This window comes from Paramormyrops kingsleyae, chromosome 4, assembly GCF_048594095.1.
Source record: "Paramormyrops kingsleyae isolate MSU_618 chromosome 4, PKINGS_0.4, whole genome shotgun sequence".
Lineage (NCBI taxonomy): Eukaryota > Metazoa > Chordata > Actinopteri > Osteoglossiformes > Mormyridae > Paramormyrops > Paramormyrops kingsleyae.
The window spans coordinates 32,247,076-32,268,399 of NC_132800.1; the positions used below are offsets into that span (position 1 = coordinate 32,247,076).

The window sequence follows — 21,324 nt, forward strand, 5'->3', positions numbered from 1 at the left end:
CATGAAGGAAGGGACTCACACAACCAAGCTGGGCGCTCTCGTGCGTTTCGGCTGCTGTCGTTAGCGTTGCGCGTGTGGAATTTAAGTGCGATTTCTACTGCCTCCGGCAACATTTATGTGGTTCTTTCCATCTGGACTCATTCACTTGTCACAGAGCTGTGGAAACTGTACCAAATATCATGCCGCATTTCAAATCACAAATGTCTCCCTCAGCAAAGAAAAACAAACCATCATGGGCCTATAAGTAAATAAATCTCATACTTTAAATTAAATAAACACAGTTGCTCATAATGAGGCAATTTAACTGCGTGGCTTAGATAGCCCAGCATCTAACATGTTCAATGCACAGCTTAGCCTGCTGTATCAAATCCACAGGACCCTCGGGTGCACTGCCCTGGCCAAGGTTATCTGTGCCTGCAGAACACGGCAAGATAAAAGACCCATTTGCATCATTACCACTCGCGTGAATCGTCACGGGTGCTTAGCACACAGTGGATTTGAGGCAGAAGCGCGAGCTCTAAAGAGCCGTTTAGAGAGCGGGGCCCGGGGGCAGGCAGCAGAAGATCACGCGCCCTGTGAGTGGACAGCGGCAAAAGGTCACCCCGCAATCGAACACCGACAGCGCCATTAAGCTGAAGTTCCCGTGACCCGTCCTTCGAAGTGGACAGGGGAACATATTAAATCGAAACTATAGCCCACAGAATATAATTACAGAACCTGGGGCAAATACAATATAAAGTAACTAGTAGAGAAGGAGTTGCTGCAGTAGGGTTTTGTACTTATAGAGAAGAGAGGAACTAGCACAACATCCACAAACCACAAGCTATATGTGCTCGTAGAATCGGATCAGCGGCAGGGAATTAAGAGAAGGCATGTTCCAGAAGGGCTTAGAGAAGGGTACTATGGAATGTTCCAGAAGGGCTTAGAGAAGGGTACTATGGAATGTTCCAGAAGGGCTTAGAGAAGGGTACTATGGAATGTTCCAGAAGGGCTTAGAGAAGGGTACAATGGAATGTTCCAGAAGGGCTTAGAGAAGGGTACAATGGAATGTTCCAGAAGGGCTTACAGAAGGGTACTATGGAATGTTCCAGAAGAGCTTATAGAATCTAATTTTCCCAAAGGCCTTAGAGATGGGTACCATCTCAGAAGTCACACTTCCTGGGAACTCAGACCTACCTCGTTACATCTGCAGCTCCTTCACCATGGGCTGACACTCTGGGAAAATGGGCAGCCATTGTTTTTTGTGTAATTTCCCCATGAGCCTGAAAAGTACAGACATTTATAATTAATGTTAATAATGTACATACACTTATTAAAGCAATTGAATTGATGAATTTATGAAATTGATGAATTTATATATACATATATATGTGTGTGTGTGTAGTTGTTCAGTATACAGCAGTTCTATATTATTACCAGTGAGCGTTTCCTGCTCACCATGCTATAGATAGATACAGATACGGTCGATACAACAAACACTCATAGAGAATAGACTTTAATTAAATGTCATATTAGGAAGTCTGTTAGCAAAACCAATTTATCACAAGACCACTGCTGGTCATGTAATTGATGATTAATTGATTACATGCTCATTAGTTTTCTGTATGATACCACTTACTGTAAGTCTGTGACAAATACATGGTCTTGAGCATGGCGTTAAAAACGTTAACGCAAAGTGAAAATCTAAAATTTCTTTAAAAATTGATGTAAGATGGTGTACAGTGGTTAGCATTGTTGCCTCACAGCTCTTAGACAAGGGATTGAGTCTCTGAGTTGGCTCTATGTCTGTGGAGTTTACATGCTCTCCCTCTGACATCATGGGGTTTCCCCCCTTCCAAAAGAAGCTAAGGTGAATTGGAGTTGCCAAATAGTTTGTGTGTGTGAATGGTGTGTGAGTGTGCCCTCTGATTGGTTGGTGCCCTATCTGGGGTTATTCCCTGCTTGTAGCTGTGAGTGTGCCCTGTGATTGGTTGGTGCCCCATCTGGGGTTATTCCCTGCTTGTAGCTGTGAGTGTGCCCTGTGATTGGTTGGTGCCCCATCTGGGGTTATTCCCTGCTTGTAGCTGTGAGTGTGCCCTGTGATTGGTTGGTGCCCCATCTGGGGTTATTCCCTGCTTGTAGCTGTGAGTGTGCCCTGTGATTGGTTGGTGCCCCATCTGGGGTTATTCCCTGCTTGTAGCTGTGAGTGTGCCCTGTGATTGGTTGGTGCCCCATCTGGGGTTATCTCCCTGCTTTGGTGAGTGTGCCCTGTGATTGGTTGGTGACCCATCTGGGGTTATTCCCTGCTTGTAGCTGTAGCTCCTGGGATAAGCTCCTGCAGGCATGGAAGATGAATACAAGCATCTTTGTAAAAGCATCTAGTTTTTGGTCACAGGAGAAAGCACTTGCTGGGTAACGTTAAGGACAGTCTGTCCTTTTTAAGGAGGTACCTTTCAAACCGCACCATGACAAACGGTGCCAATCTTATGCCTTCCTCGTCCACGCCCCCTGAAAGCCCCCAGCCCCGCGCCACCACATACCGTCGGCATGGTGACAACCAGGTGACCTGTGGTTTGGGACCTCTGAGCCGTCGAGCTGTCAGGAAGCACCTCAGCGGGGAGGACGAGCTGGAAAACCTGCGTCAGGAAAAGATTACGGTTCTCTTAGAACAGGTCACCCCGCGACCCCAGTGGGGACTGAGCGGTTACGATAATGGATGGATGGATGGATAGAACAGGTCATATTCTATGACTGGGCACTTCTACTGACAAACCAGGGTTTACAGGATAACTGCTTACAGTCAATCAGATTTAGCCTAAAGTCATTTCTAAAACTGCAGGACAATTCATTCTTCTCTTTTAGAAAGTACATGTTTTTATGTCCTACCACAATACTCCAAGGACACACATACTATATTTAATTTAGTTTTTATAAACACATACTATCTCACAGCCAAAACTCAAACCTCATAACTGTCAAATCGTTACAAGTAAGCTTTAATAAAACACCTTGCATGACATTCGCCATTAATCTGGAGGATGAAATAGAAGGTATTAATATGGAATTTCATATCGATCCATCACCCAGAAGGTGACACAGGACGGTGAAGCCCTGCCGCTTTAATCAGGGAGTCCCGTATATAACACGCCAGCCCCTGGGTAGTTCTGGATGAAGTTCTGAGCTTCTTCACCTGGAGTGCAAATTCGAAAACAACACTTTCACCTACAAGAAATTTCACAGAGCCGTTTTCACACATGAAGCCCGGACATCGCCCTGAGAATCAGATCCAGACATTTTCCGGACTTGCCCTCTCACACATGTGGCACACAGCCAGAGACTGTCCGTCACGGACGCGTTCACACCTCACCTACTAGAAATCCCCCGGCTGGTTTAGATGAGGGGTGGGGCTTGGGTGGAGCATGCAGGAGGCAGGACATGACGCAAAAAGCATGCTGTGGAAATCGCAGTGTTTCGTTTAGTTTCGTTTGCAGTATTAACAAATCTCATCATCTCTCCAGTTAGCTATGCTTGTTGGGGTCTTCGTGTAAATAACCCTTCCTCGTTCCCCTCGGAAGTTTGTGCTCTTCCGCTTTCACGCCAGTCACATGATAGAAACGTCGTCAACGCGCCCACTCGCTCGCGGTGCGTTCTCCGGAATTCTCCCTGCACCACACACGGGCGTCAGGCGAGTAAAAACGAAAACCCTCGAAAGGCATGAGTTCCAAACCACCAGTCGATTAAACTTAAGGGTCACTTCCAGCCATCAGAGAGTGGATGGTCCAGAGAGCAAGGAATACATTCATTCTAAGAAGAAGCCGGAATCAGGGCCACAGCAGGAAGAAGTTCAAGAAGAAATGAAGCTCCTTCACATGACTTACAGGATTATCTGGCTTCTGAAGCAGCCTGAAAACAAACATCAGACAAAGATGTGCCACATGACCTATGATCATTTTGTAAAAGGTTTGAAGCTGACTTTCTTGCAAGCAGCCATTAAAGGACAGTTTGAACGGAGGAAAAATGAGTCAAATTGTGCATGAGACATTGTCAACGGAGCAGTAGAAGATGGGTGGATGGACATTGTCAATGAAAGAAAAGATTCCCAAATAAGCTATGCAACATCGTTGTATATAATACTTGTCCAAAATTGGGCACATTGGCTAAAATGTATTTTGGTTTATAGCCATGAGAATTATAAAGCCTCTTTGATGCGTAAGCAAAGCAACACGGCAGGTGAGATCCAGCGGCCTTAGAGGATTAACTGTGAGATCACATGTCCAGCCATAAATAATAATTAATGTCCTCAGAAGACAGGAATGTAACGATAAAGCTCTGCCCCCTTGTTGTTCTGACAGTGTCAAATGGACGGAAAGAGTCTAATATGAGTCTGACTTAGAGGTAGCAAAACATTGTCAGCCTGGAATAATAATTCAAAATGTAATCGGCGATCTGGGCTCAGTGCCCGGAGGCGTCTGGCCTTGGGCCCGCTCTTCCCCCCGGACGGCGATGCCTCGCCGCTGTCACACGCCGTTTTTCCGACGGTTCTCAGCTGCTCGGGGTTTTACGGCACACCTTCTCGTCAGCCGGACTTTTCTGACAGCAACGCGAAGTTGGTCAGGAGACGGGAGAAGACAGATGACGTTAATTGACGGATGGCTGTTTTGTAGCCGTTAGGAGATACGTCTGCATGCCGCGTTTATCTAAAGAATAGGAAATGAAAGCCTTAGGACGTTTAATCTTATGGTGCCCTAGGCGATCGACTATGTCGCATATAGGGTAGGCTGGTCCTCCCATCCTCCCCCACAGTTTTACATGTAAATTTACATATTCAAGGGCTCCTGTCCAGTGCTGGGCCCCCTGAATCTGCCAGAGTATCCATGCCCCTACTGTGTCCCTGCTCAAGGCCGTCTGAGACCCTGTAGCACATAAGCGGCTGGGGGGATAGAGAGGATGGACCTTACCTTCCCCTTCACAGTCACTCGAATGTACGTCGGCTGAACATCCACGTCCAATAGAGAGGTATCCATGTGTCTGTAGGTAAAGCAAGGAGCCGATTCCCATTAACTCCATTGCATTTATTCACAACCTAGTTTGCTCAACATTCAGGAAACTTGTGAGTGTTTAAAGTCAGAACCAAACCTGTAAACTGCCAGATCCAGGACAAGCTGACTGACCTCCGCATCATCTCTCAGTGAGAAATCCAGCCTGCAGGACACAAGCTGTCAACACCACTGGTGACAGCAAAGACGGTGGCAAATCCACACTGTGGCGGAGTGTGACGTGGCAGCGTCACAATGACATTTATGCCGACATCAAACAGAAGACATGAAAAATGCGGCAGTGCGGACCTGTCGAGTTATTCAGAGGTTCGTAAAAGAGTCCTGTGGTGGGATTGATTACGCATTTTGTGCCGGGTAAAATTAAATGGAATCTCAGAGAAGTTCCGCCAGGTTAATCGTCAGCAGCGGAGAAGCACGTTCCAGGGGAAGCGGTGTGGTTTGCTGGTGGCCATCGAGTCCGGGTTAGATTGTGCTGGTTACCTGTAGCAGACTTGGCCATCCTCCAGGGCCACACCCACTTTATGATGGTTCAACTGAGTAACCAGTTACTGGTTCTCGGTCATCCAGTTATTGGTTCCTTTGCTCATTTCTTCTTCTCAGGTGTAGTGTTCTTGAGGTTCAGTGGCCAGTCGTTTGGACTTGCTCTGTTCTCTGAATTGGGTGTTGGGTTCTGTCTGCGGTTCCCCTGCTTTGACTCATGAGCTCACCCTTAGCCCTGGAGTCGTGCCCGGTCACCTCATCTGTGACTCTCAGATTAGCCCACCTATGAGGAGGACACCATGGATGTACGCGTTGCTTATTTGTGCATTTTCATCTTGTTAATTAAGCTTTTTTGGTGACAGCGTTCAGTGACACTATAGCTGGTTATTTGCATGAATAACATGTTTACAAATTGAGTTTTCAGTACTTTTGGCCAAACATTTTGGGCCAACAGAAGGACTCTGGGAAATGTTATAAATTTTCTTGTAAGTGCTTTTGAAATTAGCAGCTCTAATAAATCATTACAGGTCATTTTATTTTAGCCAACTAATTTCACCACCTCTATCAGCTAAGTTTGCTAATTGGCTAAAGGTCTTTCAGTTGTTGATATGGTCAAGGGACTTTGTTGTTGGTTTAATTACAGCCTCAGAAGCACGTTAACATGGTCAGGGGCTGCCAGGCGATTTGAGGTCCCCATACAAGGGTGACGGTGACAGTTGTTGAACAGGGGCGTGGCGACAGTAATATTTTACCCAATAATGTAGCATATAGTCATCATATTAGGCAAATACAGAAAATGCACCGAGCTTCTTCATGACACTTTCAGCTGAAGACCTTCAGGTAGGCATGGAAGGTTGAGGAGAACTTAATTATGCATATCAAAATGAAGCCTGACAGCTCCAGGACACCGGAATTAAAAAAATATAGCAAAAAAAAAAACAAACCCCCCCAGACTAAGTCTGAAGGGCCTATATTTAAAAGTGATTAGCAATCAGAATGGTTTATCCTTTTTTGGAGAGGTTTGCCAACTGCACATTTTCCAACACTCTGAGGGGGGTGGGGGGGGGTGAGACAGTAGGGCAATCAGAGCAGAAGGCAAGGCGGGGCTTTGAAGGATTTCCACGAAAGCATTAACAGCATGTGTGCAACCAAGCGTGGGCTACCTCTGCTAGCACTGTGGCACCCTTCTCCCAGACCAGCCAATCACGGGGCCGCTTATTGTCCGGGTACGTTGCACGGGCGCCAATTACGGTCGCCGTTTCTGAGCAGCCTCACGCCAAGTCAGGTTTGTCGCTAGCTTCTGGCACGGAGGGAACCACACGGGATTCACATGCCGTTTGAGTCCCGGCAAAATTCTTGTCTGTGTTCCCACTCGAAAATCAGCCGCCCGCCACGTTAGGGGGACTGATAACGAGCTATAAAAATGTGAGTTGACGGCACGACTTTAATTTCCTGCTGTAGCGGCAGTTATAGGATTTCTCTGCACCGATAAAACATTCCCCGCTCGTTCGGGTTCATTAGCGTTAATCAACGCAGGAGGTCCCACTCTGATACATAATTACTCTTCCTGGAAAAATAAATGCAGCTGAACTGCAAACCCCGGCTAAATAGCAGCTGATTAGAGTGACCCCCAACAAAATCGGGCCCCCACTGCACAGTACATAGAATTTGTCACCCCCCCCCCCTTTCCGGTCACCCTCTCCATCCCTCGCTGCATACTTGGGCTCGTTGACGTTGAGGACTCGTCCCTCCTTCGTGACAAGTGTCCTTGGATTCTTGGGCTTCAGGTCCTTTGCCCTAAAAAACAATTGTGGGACTTCATTGGTCTAAACATCTAGGTCTGGGTGGTTCTGAATAATGGCTGAAGATATGGGTAATGGGCCCATGTATGTGACCCAAAGGATGGGACTCACGGTAAATCAAATAATTGTGAAGATATTTCAAAACTACTGGAGCTGGCATCCTGTCCGGGCTGCATTGTGCCCTACGATGCTTGAGATTGACTTCAGGCCCTTATGACCCTGAATAGGCTAAGTGATTGAAAACGGTTCATTGATTGTTAAATAAGCCTGAACTGGCCATCCATCCATTTTCTGTAACTGCTTATTCTATTCAGGGTTGTGATGGGCCTGGAACCTACAGGCGCAAAGCAGGGAACAACCCAGGATGGGGTTCCAACCCGCCATAGGCCACACTCACACACCCAAGGATATTTCGGAAACTCCAATTAACCTCTGCATGTTCTTGGACTGTGAGGGGGGGGGGGGGGCTGGAGTATGTCGTGGAGGAAACCCCACAACGACACGGGGAGAACAAGCAAATTCTACACACATAGAGCCATGGTGGGGACTTGAGCGCTGGTCCCAGAGGAAGGAGGTTACAGTGCTAACCACTGCACCCCCGTGCCACCCCCAATCTGAACTGTAAAACAACATCGATAAATCAAACCATCAATGAGGGCTCTCGTGCCGAATATATTTCTGCGCCCATGAACCTCTCCACTTTCGTAGTTATGGATTGCGCTCCACGCTAACGCAGTCGATCCTTAGTTAGGAGTTAGGGCGACGTGCCAGCTGCGATACGTCTCAGTGTTTCCCCCGTTTCCGTGCTCGGGACGCCTCTGAGGGGCCACGAGCCCCATCTCTCCTCAGCATTCTAGCGATAGGCATTCAGCCCCGAAGACAAAACCTACAGCTTCCGGGCAAGGTTACTTTCAGAAGTTAAAGAAGTACTTTCAGAACACTTCACCATAAAGGTGTCAGCGCTAAAGATTTAGGACATAATGTGCAGTGTGTACAGCTATCAGTGAAAGGCTCTTATGATCCTACTTCTGGCACTGAGTCAGCCTCATCATTTTGGGGTTATGTGTAGAGTAGAAAGTATTTCAGTACACTTACAGAAATCACATTAAGCAACAGGAAATGCATGCAACTTCTAGAAAAGGTTGAGGTGATGTCCATTAGCCCTACAGTATTAATTATGCATCAATTTATGATTTGTGATGTTAGGTAAAACAAAATAAGCACTGAAGCAAATGCTTCCCAGCTTTGCAGGCATCTCTTCATTAAATGAATCTCACGAGTGAACTACTTTAACACTGAATGCATTTGCAAAGTACCTTGCTTTATATTAATTGAAGATAACTTGTGTTAGTCAAGAAATGTAATGGGCAATAATATAAGTAAAAATGCTTCTTATAAATAAATACTACAATATTTATTATGTAGGAAAAAGTTTAACATAACATTATCAACGCTGATAAATTTGTTTAATTTGTTGAGACTTCACCAACAAGATGATTAAGAGAACGTTTGCATCATTACTGTTCTGTATTGTAGTACGCCTATTCTTTCACCAATCACAGATATTCTCCAGGGGGAAAAAAAAACAAAATGTAAAAATTACAGCCGATTTAACAAAATTTGAATTCAGAAACTAATAAATGCTACAGTGACTTGATATAAGATGCTTAATTAGAGGCCCAGCTGGAAAACAAGCACACAGATCGCGCTACTGGGAACAGAGGCAGTCGCAGCTTGCCGGAGGGCAGTCTGAACCCTTCCCCTTCCCAGCATGCATCACCTGTGCCATTAACGAACTCACGCAGTTGGCTGAGGCGTGGGAATATGGGGCCCTGGCTCTGTTACATGCTTGTGAGAGTTTTACTTACACAAAAATGTTCTGAGGCCAGAATGAAAAATGCAGATTGTAGAGGAGGTGGATCCAAACAACTGGAGGAGGCAGGACCAAGACATCTGATTGGTTTGTCCCACCTCATCTAGTCGCTTGGTCCCACCTCCTCTACAATCTGATTGGTTATCTCACTGAACCAATCATTTTTCATTCTACCCTCAGAACATTTTTGCGTAAGTTAAACTCCCATGAGCCTGTTAAACATCACTGTGACTGATAGCTCTGTGCCCCCCAGCGCCTTTGTCTGAGATTCCAGTCCTTAACAAAGCCGGTTTAATTTCCACCGTATTAAAATGCACATCTGCAATCACTTGTAGCGATTCATTGAATGTGGCACCAATTCGCTGGGGTGATTCTATCGTAATAAGAGTTATTATCGTGGGTGCACGGGTGAGGATTGTTTCAGAGTATGGAGATCGTTCATGTCAAAATCGACAGGTGTTTCATCATGTTCAGCATCTGCTGGTTTTCCAGGGAGTGAAAACAGGGAGACCATTAAATACCACCAGTAACATTCTCTCTGTACACAACACTCAACTGGGGGCGGGAACAGATGAAAGGCACGAGCGAGCCGAGGCGATGGGGGCCCATGCGGAGGCATCATTAACACGCTGCAAGCCAATTAATCGTTAATTAGCGGCAGGAGATTAAAAGACTAATTTAAGAGCAAATTTCCGAAACTCACCCCGTTTTTTTTTGTTGAGATGAGACCACCAGTGACCTAAAGTTAGCCTACCTCATTGTTAGTTACACTATCGGGAACCGAAACTCACGCAACCCTCATTTAATCCAACGAAGAACTTTTGTTGTATTTCCAAAACTCACTTAAGTCCGCAGAAATTTCCTGTGGAACTGAGTGAGCTTTGGAATTCTGCTCTTCAACTTGCTATTTCAATCTACTTCCTTTTTAAATCAAGCCAACGAATATCTGGGAAGCAGCACCTGCGTTTGCTGCAGATGACTGTTGTAAATAGTGTTCTGGAGGCTCAATGGGAAACCACACCTGAAAATGGGAAGGTGGATATATTGCTCAGTGGGTGCGGGTTTGATGCTGAGATGTCTGGACACACGAGGATAACGACGGTAACGAAGACCTGATAGCAAAAGACTGCAGTATGTAACCACCTTGTTAACCATTCATCTTGCTGGGATATGAAAAAAATACAATCATATATTGCTCAGAAATATAACAGCTTGAGGTTCTCATGGTAGATGGGTAGATGTACAGTGCTAGTCAAAGGTTAGACTAAAACAGGGAAAAAAAAACTCTAGTAGGCAATTTATTAAATCAATATGTTGCAGACATTTAACCTCCTAGATAAACTGCAACTGTTCAAGTTGGAAAGATCACACAGAACCAGAATGGGACCCTTGCCTCAGGAACTGGTATTACAGTGCCATCTGGTGGTGGAAGGTATGTACTACAGAGTCCCTGGATGGGATCTGAGATCTCAGGTATCCAAATGTTCGTTTATTAATTAGCCAAATACATGTTTCAGTAGATAACAAAATGATGCAAAATAACTCGTGTTCTTTTGCAAAATGTCTTACAGTCATTACAGCAGTGCTATCCCAGGGCTGTACTAATGTATGGTTCATCATCTATACATTCCAAAGACAGCCAGTCCAATTATAATAACTGGAAAAAAAAATATTCAATGAGGTTATCTGCAAGGCATGAAAACTCAATTTCCTCTGCACCTTAAGGATGACAATCAAAGGGGCGGCATGACAATTGCATCAGAGATGGTGTCACAACAACAACGAGGAAAAGGACTGTGATCTCATTTTGGCCAGAAGATGACAGCAGTTTGTTATTATGATTGTACACAAAATGTTCAAGAGTGGCCATCTGACTGAGGCCATGTCTCCATAACTGAAATGACCGGCTAATTCATTTTAGTCATTATTTATGCATTTATCTTGTCATTTATCCAGAGAGATGAAAGGGAAATTGGTCATTTAATTCTTCTAAAACATAACAAGTTTCAGTATCAATAATGGCTAAAATTGTTAAAGGAATATTAAAATTAGGTAAAACTGATAAGAAAGTTCCATCCATCCATCCTCAACTGTTTATCCTAAGCAGGGTTGGGGGAGGGGGGGCACGAACATGGTACACCCTGTACTGGATGCCAAGTCATCTCAAGACAAAATGGTGGACAAAGCAGCTGGACAAAATGGTGGGGGCTGGGGTACCTCTCTTTTTCTTCCTGCCTTCGCTTCTCTTCCATGTGACGATGGGCTTCAAGTCGGGACTCTGGGGTGAAAGCGCATGGTTTTTCCCAGAATTCCCTGTCCGAATCAGGTTCCTGTTCCGGATTCTGCTCCTTCTGGTTCTCCTTGTTTTCATCAGGGCTATGAAGAACCAATGAAATACAAAAGAGGGAAACTCAACCATGCATGTATTCTCCACCGAATGGGATGCATTTACCTAAAGGAAGCTTTACTGTAAAACGGACCTGATGAACAGATCACATAAAATGAATTTATGCCACATACATTATGTTGTTGATGTTGGTGTCCCAACAGCCATCAGACCCCAGCACGTTCTTCATGTCCTTCTTCTTCCTTAGCTTCTGATCTTCCCCAATCCCCTGGGCTTCTTGCTTCTCCCGTGCTCTCTTCTGCAGGTACTTCAGCTCCTGCTCACGGACACGACACCTCACCGCCTCTCGGCTTTGTGCCGCACGGATCCTCTCCGACCGTGGGATTTCCTGGCCGTCCAGCCACTGGCAGCAGAAGGATCCATTAACAGCAATAAGAATGACACTGCTGTCTAATCCAATCTTACTCCACACTGTGATCTGTTCTTACACCAAGACATGTTTGAGTCTTTCTCCATAGATACTGGATAAGTAGGTGGAAGCTGGATGGATGGATGGATGGACACACAGTTTTACCTTCAGCTGTGGCAAAGAAGCCACTACAAACTGTCGGTAGCCCTCGAACTCTGTGCATGGGTTGCCCACCAGAAAGAGCTCCCTCAGGTGCAGATTGTGCCTCAGAGACTCTATGCTGCTTAGCTTTCCGATGAAGTTAACCGTCAGGTCCAGCTTCTGTAAACTTTCACATCCTGAAAGCAAATAAATGAAAACATGTGGACAGGAACAGCCCATCAATGAATGGTATTTTGATAGGTTTAGGGTATAATACTTAAATTCAGGTATATAAAAATAAAAATGAAGGACCCACCTTCAAGATTTTCTATTACTTCGATGTTGTTTAATGCTAGATTTAAGTATTCCAACTTCTTCAACCTGTTAACATTTTCTTAAATTAAAGGACAACACATTTCATTGTTAATGTAGTGTTACGATGTTTTAAATCAGCCAAGGCATATTTCAACTTATTTTGTTGAATGAGTAACACGTTGTGTCGAATCTTTAAGTAAAACTAAATGAAAAATACAATCGCAGTGAGAAAAACAAACTAAAACGATTAATATATGATTATAACTAATAATAAATTTGCTTACCAATTCTTGAGATTATGTTATTTTGTAGGTAGAGTATTTTTAGCTCTTTGCACCATTTGTCGATGTACTCAATCTTCTCAATATCTTGCTGGTGCAGAGACACTTCCTCCAATGACAGTATCTCGCAGTTATTGTGCTCCGCACGGCGCCTGATCAGTTCCTCGGTAACTATAATTTTAAACAGTTAGACAGACATTATCAGTAAACGTAAAGAGCCAGACAGAATGTACAGAAATGTGATGAGCAGAATATGTGAATGGATGTCATTCTAACTATCTACCAGGAACTAGCAAAAGCATATATTAAACATACATGTGCATTAAATGCGTTTTTTAAATTGTTTTTCATGCATCCATAATTTGCAAATTGGACGATTAGCTAACATACTTCGCACCATCGTTGATTGTTTCACAGATATCGCAGCAAAATGTTTGGATGGGTTGCTATAGAAACCGGTGACCTCTACGGGGTATGCAAGGGACCAAAAATCCTGCCCGTACCGTAATAACAACGCCCTTTGGTCATGCGTCTTCATGCTACTGTACCGCGAATGACGCGGAAAAGTCCATTAACCCACACGCAAAGGGAGTGTGTGTTCCGGTATCTCAAATTAATATTAATAAGACAGGCTTATCGCTTTGCAACCTTCTTAGATCACTATCAATACTACGAAAACATCGAAGCATATTGTGGACATTTCCGATTTGAAGACGCGCGGCGTTATAATGCTGAATTGTGCTTTATTTCATTCTCAGATAGCCTCCATTGTTGAGGTACTAGCTAAAACGGCCATTGCAGAAATATGCGAGCTGGTGGACAATGGCTATGCGGCATTGCAAACGGAGATCTCGCGAAGCCAAAAAGAGAATAAAACCCTGAAGAGGGAACTGCAAACCACGAAACAGAGATTAGCGCAGCAAGAAAAGAAAAACGGCTCGCCGCAGGCCTCTGTAAACACTGGCTATAGAAGAGTTAAGATATGCGATGAATTAAGAGGGATTGCAGGAAGTATGTTGCATCGCTCCATATCTTTATTTGTCGTATCAGCAATCCATGCCGTTTACAACTGAATGTCTGTTCTGATATGCTCAGTAATATTAGAAATATAAGATTGTATAAGATGATTTTCCATGTGAATTTCCCCCTGTTTGTTTTAGAGGAGGTATTTTTTCCAAACGAAGAAAGCCTGCTATACAGAAAATCAGATGGCAGCCAGGGGGAAGCCCGTGATCACTCCTTTGTGGATGAGGAATACGGTATGTGCAAGTCTGCTTTGAAAGTGAAGGTACGTTTACACACGTTTGGCACACCTGATGCTCTAGTGTGTTTAATGTTAGCAGTGACTTTGTGTTTATGGGGCAAAAAAAAATAATCATTTCATACTTTGGCACAGCCTGCACACGTGGAAGAGGAAAGCTGTGACTTGCTTATAAAACAAGAGGGACACGAAGACGACTTTGGGAGTAGCAAACTACATGGATGTCTAAATGTGACAGGCGGTAAGTTATCCATGTGTCACTTAGCAAGAATCAGTCAGAGAATTAATAGGCTGTATTACTCTTCCTTACTTATAAATTGATTTTTTAAAAAACATTTTTCCAGAATCAAGTTAGAGGATTTATGTCAGTTTTAAATTACAGAATGAAAGCTTATGTGTGATTTTCAAATATGATATCCAGACTTATTAGAACAAGTTGTAACAGTAATCCTGTCTATCTTACTGTCCAGTACTTGTGGAATCAGGTGATGCTGAAACAGGTCCAGTTCTGGCAAAACGAATTACCCCAACACAAGATGCAGGACTGTGCTTTGAGCAACAGAGAACCAAAGGCCAGGTTTTGGACAGAAGTCATCTGGACGCTCTGGTCCATGAAGAATCAGAGAATGAGACTTTTAACCAAAGTCTTGAGCATCAAGGGTCAGAACAGAGTTCTGCAAAAACAGACAGTCTAAGAAACAAATATTTCATGAATGACAGGCCGGATCAACTGAACGTCCTCTTATCACCGTTGAATAGCGGCAGAAGGACCAGGCAGTTAATGGGATCCTACGCCACAGAGCCGAATTCACAGAGAGCGTCAGCTGAATCTGAACCTCCACTGGGTCCTTTTTCAGACGAATATGACGACGACAGCCTGTGTTCTCTGGTATCTCAGGATGAGAAACCAGATTTGATCATGATAGACTCGGCATCCATGGAGTTCGAGTTGCAGCCTGAAGAGATCGAAGAGACGATGTCAGAAATGGCTCAAAACCAGCACAAGCGTTACAGAGAACAAAGCCGAGGCGAGAAAGGGAATTATCTACATAAGGGACTGTCACACAGTCATACATTAGAGGAGCAGAGCACAGCATTCTGTGACCCACAAAATATTACCGGAAATGTCTTTTATGAGAAAAATCTCAATATGCTGAGAAGCGCAGAAATTTACCAGGAAGCTGAGACTGTGGGGGGAAGGTTTGTAGGTACAGGACCGTTCAACTGCTTGCTTTGTGGAAAGACATTTGCACAGCTGAGTCAACTTAAGAAGCATCAGCTCGTTCATACAGGGGAAGAGCAGTTTAAATGCACTAAGTGCGGAAAGTGCTTTGCCAACTCCAGTAATCTAAAGAGACATCAAACTGTTCACACCGGGGAGAGACCTTTTAGCTGTGCACAATGTGGGAAAAGGTTCTCTTTTGTAGGGAACCTGAAAAGACATCAGAGCGTTCACATTCGAAAGAAGGTACCCGGCTCGTCTGCATTGGAGGAAGAAATTTAGTCATCATTGAGAAATGCATTTCAGTGGAAGCAAAATATTCCTATTCATCTTTTTCAAGACTTTTATTATCAGTGTGGACTTTAATACAAAGGAGCATGGTTACTTACTTTAATATGTACCTGTTTTACCCCATTGTCTACTAGATTTTAAAGGACAGTTATTCCATTTACAGTAGATCTCCCACTCATCTTAGACATACACAAACTCAGGAACAGTCATATTTAAATCTCTGTCTTGTTTACACATCATATCCGGCAAACTTCATGGAGTCGAGTAATGCGTGCCGATGCTAATCACTCAGTTACACTCACACTGGAGGTGGCCAGACAGTAAGTGTCATTCAGAAGAATTTAGTGAGAGAATCTAACGTGGGGGTGTTCTCAAGTGGTGACGCTGCACAGAAAGCTAATGTCACGCAGCCGGGATCTGCTCTGGGATCTTCTCTGCTTTAGACTAGTGCAAAACCGAACAGGTGGAACGTGACATTTATACAATTTCTTAAATATCATATTCGGACATCTTGGCACCTCTGCTAATGTTTTTAGGAAAGTGTTAACATGAGTTTTTCATCACCTTATCTGCCATTTGGGAGAGGAAGGTGCACCTTTGGCAAAAAAAAAATGATTTTTTTTGTAGTATTAAGGCAAATTTGAATAATGTGTTACATTAACTGCACCTTCATAATGCATTCATAGGACCTTATAAGCAGCATGTTAGTATACCTTAATATGTCTTAAAGCATCCCATTCATAATACTATCAATGAACAAGACATGGCAGTGGTAATATAGGTTAATAACAAACATTATAATTAGATAAAAGAATGTTATGAATGTTTATTAAAGCTGTTAATGTATGTTAGGCTGTTAAGGTATGCTTCCATGTTGCTTATGAATGTTCTACGAATCATTATAAAGGCATTATGAAGGTGCAGTTAATGTAAAGCGTTACCCAAATTTACCCACGAAGGGAAATGGACTGTAAAATATTTGGTTGTTTTCCCTTAAGATAACTATAAATCAGTCTGGCAAAAAGTATGGCAATTTAATATAGTATTGCAAACAATCCTATTGTGAAAACCCTGAAAATGAAGTTCTCTTGAGGTTAACTGTACTGTGTGAATTGTGTTGTGACTTAGCTGACAATAAAGTAATTAACCTGCGTACAGATCTATCTCGTTTTTCATTACGAACATTGGTTTCAAATTCATGTAATTACTTATTATAGGTACAGAAATGACGGCCGTATTAAAACTAGTCAAGAAATACAACAGAACAAATCTTTTTGTTTGGAATCAGGATGTCAGTATTGTTAACAACGAGATTTTTCTTATAATACGTCATATCGAGACTTTTAAAATTACGTGTTTATAGTGAGTAACTGGAATATTGAATTGCCATTTGACTTGCATTTTAGCGACTTGATTTACAATTTATTACCACACCTTGATTGCAAATGGACATATTTTGTATCAACCCAAATAATCACTTCACTAAAAAAATGAAAATACAACATTCTATCGACAGATTAAATTGAGACTATGCTGTGGAATGTACCAGACATGCAAAATTAATCACAGTTCTTGATGTAAAGTAACGATGAGTGGTTAGAGGGTAGGTACTTATAAATACCATGTAATTTAATTTACTACATATCTGCAATTTCCAGAGGTATCAGTGTTCTCTATCTATCTATCTATCTATCTATCTATCTGTCTAATGTCTATTATCTATTATAATATAATATGCCCATCATGTACTTTAATCGTCCATCCCAATGGCCATGTTTCTGTCTGGGAATTGTAGTGCCGTGGAATTACAGTAATTACGGTAAATCCTCTTCCTCGTTCGGCTGGCTCGGCAGCCCGGAAATCCTGCGCTGGAGAGCAGCTCACTGTCATTACAGTTATCGTGTCATTAAGACTTTTACAGCAGTTTGTACATTTAAACTGTTTTTCCGGACATCCCGGTTATTTCCATAGCTCTGTAATCGCAAGTTGTCAGCGACGTTATGTTTGGAAGATACAGCCGAGCCTAAACCACGGATCATTAAAGCGGTCTAGAGTGCATTTTATATTTTTTTGCCAGAATGTTGAACTCGGCTTCTTTGCACTCGCAGCTCACGTCCATCATGGATGTGTTAACCAAAGCAGCGGTGGCAGAAATCTGCAAACTTGTAGACGACGGGTATGCGCTTCTGAGACTGGAAATGTCTCGGAGTCAAAAGGAGAACGAAGCGCTGAAGAGGAAGCTCTCGCTACACATGATGGAGGCTGGTCCTGCGGGGCAGTGCGGGGCAGCGGCGAGGATCCCCGGGGAGCCGAGCAGCGCCCGGCTGGACGGACCTCATCCGCCCGAGGGTGCAGGGGAAGCCGCTTCGGTCAATGGTCAGTGGTGAAATAGCCCGAACCGGTACGTGTGTGCATGCTTATATGCACTAACGTTAAGCACGATTTCATTTCCATCCAGAAGCATTTTCGAACCAGCCATTAGAGGTCTGTCAGGGAGGGGAACCCGCAGCCGCGGCCAAGAAGGACTTCCGGGTGCCGCCTGGTCCTGGGCTAAAGAAGGCAAGTTTACGGAATTTAACACCCCAGTGTTATTAGTCTCCGTGTTGTCTTAAGGATTTTTTTCATGTTGCATAGGCGCACTAGTTACTAACCCTAATCTGGTGGTAGTTCAACTAAATTTAAGATACTGAGCAATATAAATACATAATATAGTAATGTCTACACTGTTTTAACACCAGAGTAAGACCTTCATGTTCAGCAAGTACCAGTAGAATATTTTTTAGTGTCACTATGGTTTTTTTGGTCATTATTCTTTTGGTCAACGAACATATTTGATATTTTGCATGTATGTGGTGAATTTTCAAATTGTATTTAGTATTTATTTGAAGCTAAATTTGAAATACAATTCTGAATATTTAATACGCATGATTTCAGGTGACAGTGTGGGTGCGTCGATGCTCTTCATAATGGACATTAATGACGAATGAATGATTCCATGTTGATACACACACTGGGCACCTCGTGTTAAAGAGAAGCCTTTTTATTCAAAACCCTGAATCACCAGATGTGAAGTCAGTTTAACATTAGTTTATGTACAATGATGTGGCTGAATATACGGTGCCAGTCAAAAGTTTGGACACAACAAGCTACCTACAAAGGAGGGTGGTTGTGTCGTGTCACATGACCTGGCCACCTGACATAAACACAGTAGCAGTTGGGGTTAAGGGCCTTGCTCAAGGACCCAATGGTAGCATCACTTTGCTGACCCAGGGTTTTGAACCAACAACCTTCTGAGTTTGAACCCCCCTCCCCCCCCCCAATTTTATGTTGAATAACTTTTAAGTCAATGCATAATTGCATATATGTTATTTTATAGTTTTGATGTCTTTATAATCATTCTAAAGTTTGGAGAATACAGTAAAATCCCATTATAGTGGACTTGCTTATAACCAAATATCGTCTATAACGGACGAGGTCCGCTGGTCCTGCCTGTGCGCCTTTAAGAACATGCAGAAAAAGCATCAGATATAGCGGCCTGGCATATAACGGAATTTCGCTTATAACGGACAAACATTTGGTCCCCAGGGCCGCTTTTAGCTGTAGTTTTGTTCGGCTATAACGGACATGCAGGCTCCGCCTACAAGGTGCGTGGCGAGCCGGTGATATCCAGCGCAGATACGTAGTCGGGATTATTAAAGTCACGCCTCTGGTCAGGTAAAGTTGGATTACTACATGTACAATATAATAATCTATACCACAAGTGTGTCTGCTGTGGTGTGGCATGAGTAAATGGTGTCCTGTAGTTGTGTTCTGGGCTTTCAGCAACTCTGGATATAACGGACTTTGGATATAACGGACTGTTTTGCCAGGTCCCTTGAAGTCTGTTATAATGGGATTTTACTGTAGTACAAATAAACCTTTCTATGGGTGGGTGTGTCCAAACTTTTGACTGGTAATGCAGGTGACGTGATTGATAAAAAAAAAGGTTTGATTAAAAATAGCCACTGAGGTCATTCTAATAGTTGCAGTGAGTGACTGTGTTTCTCGTCTGTTTTAGTGTACAGAGGTGGAGAAGAGAAGGGAATGTCTGAATATTAAAGAGGAGCGATTTGAAGAAGATATGAAGCACTGTGACTCGCAGATTGGGCTGATGATTAGTGTGGGCAGTAAGTCTGTGTCCTTAGGAGCAGCTGATTGGTCCAGAAGGGACTAGCCAGCTTCCCCGGGGACAAATCCTGACATTCATATGAATTGTTCCTCTACAGAAATGAATATATTTCTGCAGGCCTAGTAGCAAACCAGACTTACACAAACCATGAACTGGATTTACAGCAGAGCTTTGAGTTCTGTACGGGTTAAAAGAGTAAGAGATGCTTTGGAGAAGCACAACAATTTTCCGAGACACTTGTATCGCCTCATGCTGGATTATATCACCTAAGCCAACGTGTTTTGGTCCTTATTTCACATTTAATCATGGTTTATTGCAACAAGCTGGAAATGGAAAATGCATTTATATTTAACGTTATCTTATGCATTTACCCAATGTTACAGCATCCTAGGATTTGAACCCATGGCCTTTCCATTGTCAGCACAATGCTCTACTTATCGAGCTACAGAAGGAGCAGAGTACCTCCAATCTCATATCAATACCTCAATAGTTCTGTCTGCAGAACTTGTGTAAAGGCTTTGACTTTGCATACATGAATCATCAGGTGTGTAGTACTGCATTGGCTCTTTCCTGTGACTTGCACCATAACTCTGTGGGATCTGACTGTGGGGTCCACCTGTCGCCCTAGGAATTGTGGAGTCTGCGGTGGATGATCCTGACGAAAGGATTCCTGTATCCAACAAACTAGCCACAGCTGTAGACGACGGACAGGCACTCCCCGAGCAGCAGAGGCCGGGGGCTGCTGCGTGGAGCGACGGAGAATTCCTCGCCGTCCTCAAGGTAGATCCAGAGAACGAGACTGTCGGTCAGAAAAGCCACATCGGGAGACTTGAAGGTGGCGCCGGCAAGCCGTTTGAGGAAGTTGTGTGCGAGAGACCAAGTCCGATAGAGACCTTCTTCACACAAGTGAGAACAGAAACAAAGACTGAACAGACAGATCGCGCTTACAGCCATTCCGAGAGGCATTTGTCTACGCTCGGACCTTTCCCAGAGACATCTGGCAACGCTTCATCCTCCTTGGGATCCCGGGATGAGAAACTGGATGTAGTTGTAACTGACTCAAAACTGCAGCAGCCTTCAGCGTGGGCTAGAGAGATCATGTTGGGGGCAGTTCCCCAAAAACAATCCAGTGACCGCGGGAAAAGTGAGAAACCGCAACGAGGAAGCTATGTTGAAGTATGTTCCCCTCAGAGCCACATGTCCGAAAGAGACAGGCCGTCAAAGTCATTTGATGGTCCAGGAATGAGTGGATGCTCTGTAAACGAGGAGAATCCCACCACGACAAGAAGCGTTCATCAGAGAGGCAGCACGAGGGAGAAACGCTTCATTTGCACGTATTGCGGAAAGAGCTTCACCTGTCTGAAGAACCTGGAGACGCATAAGAGAGTCCATACTGGGGAGAGACCGTTCAGCTGCGTGCAGTGCGGCAAGCGCTTTTCTCAGTCCGCCCACCTCAAGAAGCATCAGAGCGTGCACACGGGAGAGAAACCCTTCAGCTGTGCTAAATGTGGAAAGTGCTTCGCAGACTCCAGTAACCTGAAGAGGCACCAGAATGTCCATACTGGGGAGAGACCATTCCGCTGTATGCAGTGCGACAAGCGCTTTTCCTTAATTGCTAATCTAAAGAGACACCAAAGTATTCACATCGCAAAGAAACCGTATCGGAATATAATGTGGGAAGGATTAATTTTTTAAAGG

General features: G+C 43.8%; 3 protein-coding genes across 5 annotated transcripts in view; 2 read left to right on the forward strand and 1 right to left on the reverse strand.

The window, feature by feature from the left end:
- Positions 1-13,295, reverse strand: part of dnaaf11 (dynein axonemal assembly factor 11) — a 30,724-nt gene extending 17,429 nt beyond the window's left edge. For 2 of the 3 annotated variants that reach the window (XR_002838767.2, XM_023815607.2), the window contains exons 1-11: positions 13,188-13,295; positions 12,688-12,855; positions 12,405-12,482; positions 12,113-12,285; positions 11,712-11,941; positions 11,409-11,567; positions 7,236-7,313; positions 5,116-5,181; positions 4,938-5,007; positions 2,520-2,615; positions 1,177-1,262 (exon numbers count right to left, since the gene is read on the reverse strand). Coding sequence is in view for 2 of the 3 variants with exons in the window: in XM_023815607.2 (XP_023671375.2) it covers positions 1,177-1,262; positions 2,520-2,615; positions 4,938-5,007; positions 5,116-5,181; positions 7,236-7,313; positions 11,409-11,567; positions 11,712-11,941; positions 12,113-12,285; positions 12,405-12,482; positions 12,688-12,855; positions 13,188-13,212 (1,229 nt within the window). In the remaining variant the exon portion in view is untranslated. Of the gene's footprint in view, positions 1-1,176; positions 1,263-2,519; positions 2,616-4,937; positions 5,008-5,115; positions 5,182-7,235; positions 7,314-11,408; positions 11,568-11,711; positions 11,942-12,112; positions 12,286-12,404; positions 12,483-12,687; positions 12,856-13,074; positions 13,148-13,187 lie in introns of those variants that run through there. The other variant, XM_023815608.2, reaches the window with a different exon arrangement.
- LOC140588821 (uncharacterized) lies at positions 13,194-16,615 on the forward strand. The gene is made up of 4 exons (XM_072711169.1): positions 13,194-13,695; positions 13,845-13,972; positions 14,081-14,186; positions 14,416-16,615. Exons 1-4 carry the CDS (start codon positions 13,413-13,415, stop codon positions 15,447-15,449), a joined length of 1,551 nt encoding a protein of 516 aa, XP_072567270.1. The 5' UTR covers positions 13,194-13,412; the 3' UTR covers positions 15,450-16,615.
- A 684-nt stretch (positions 16,616-17,299) lies between these two features.
- Positions 17,300-21,324, forward strand: part of LOC111845846 (uncharacterized) — a 29,055-nt gene continuing 25,030 nt past the window's right edge. Inside the window, exons 1-4 of the mRNA XM_072711714.1 lie at positions 17,300-17,834; positions 17,917-18,017; positions 19,516-19,624; positions 20,255-21,320. Of these exons, the coding sequence (XP_072567815.1) occupies positions 17,537-17,834; positions 17,917-18,017; positions 19,516-19,624; positions 20,255-21,320 (1,574 nt within the window). The 5' untranslated portion in view covers positions 17,300-17,536. The remainder of the gene's footprint in view (positions 17,835-17,916; positions 18,018-19,515; positions 19,625-20,254; positions 21,321-21,324) is intronic.

What these genes read in the sequence shown, in the direction of transcription:
- LOC140588821 (XM_072711169.1), top strand. Translation starts at nt 13,413, where the DNA reads ATGCTGAATTGTGCTTTATTTCATTCTCAGATAGCCTCCATTGTTGAG. An exon ending in ATTAAGAGGGATTGCAGGAA is followed by an intron (nt 13,696 to 13,844) that starts GTATGTTGCATC and finishes TGTTTGTTTTAG; the next exon opens with AGGAGGTATTTTTTCCAAAC. An exon ending in AGTCTGCTTTGAAAGTGAAG is followed by an intron (nt 13,973 to 14,080) that starts GTACGTTTACAC and finishes ACTTTGGCACAG; the next exon opens with CCTGCACACGTGGAAGAGGA.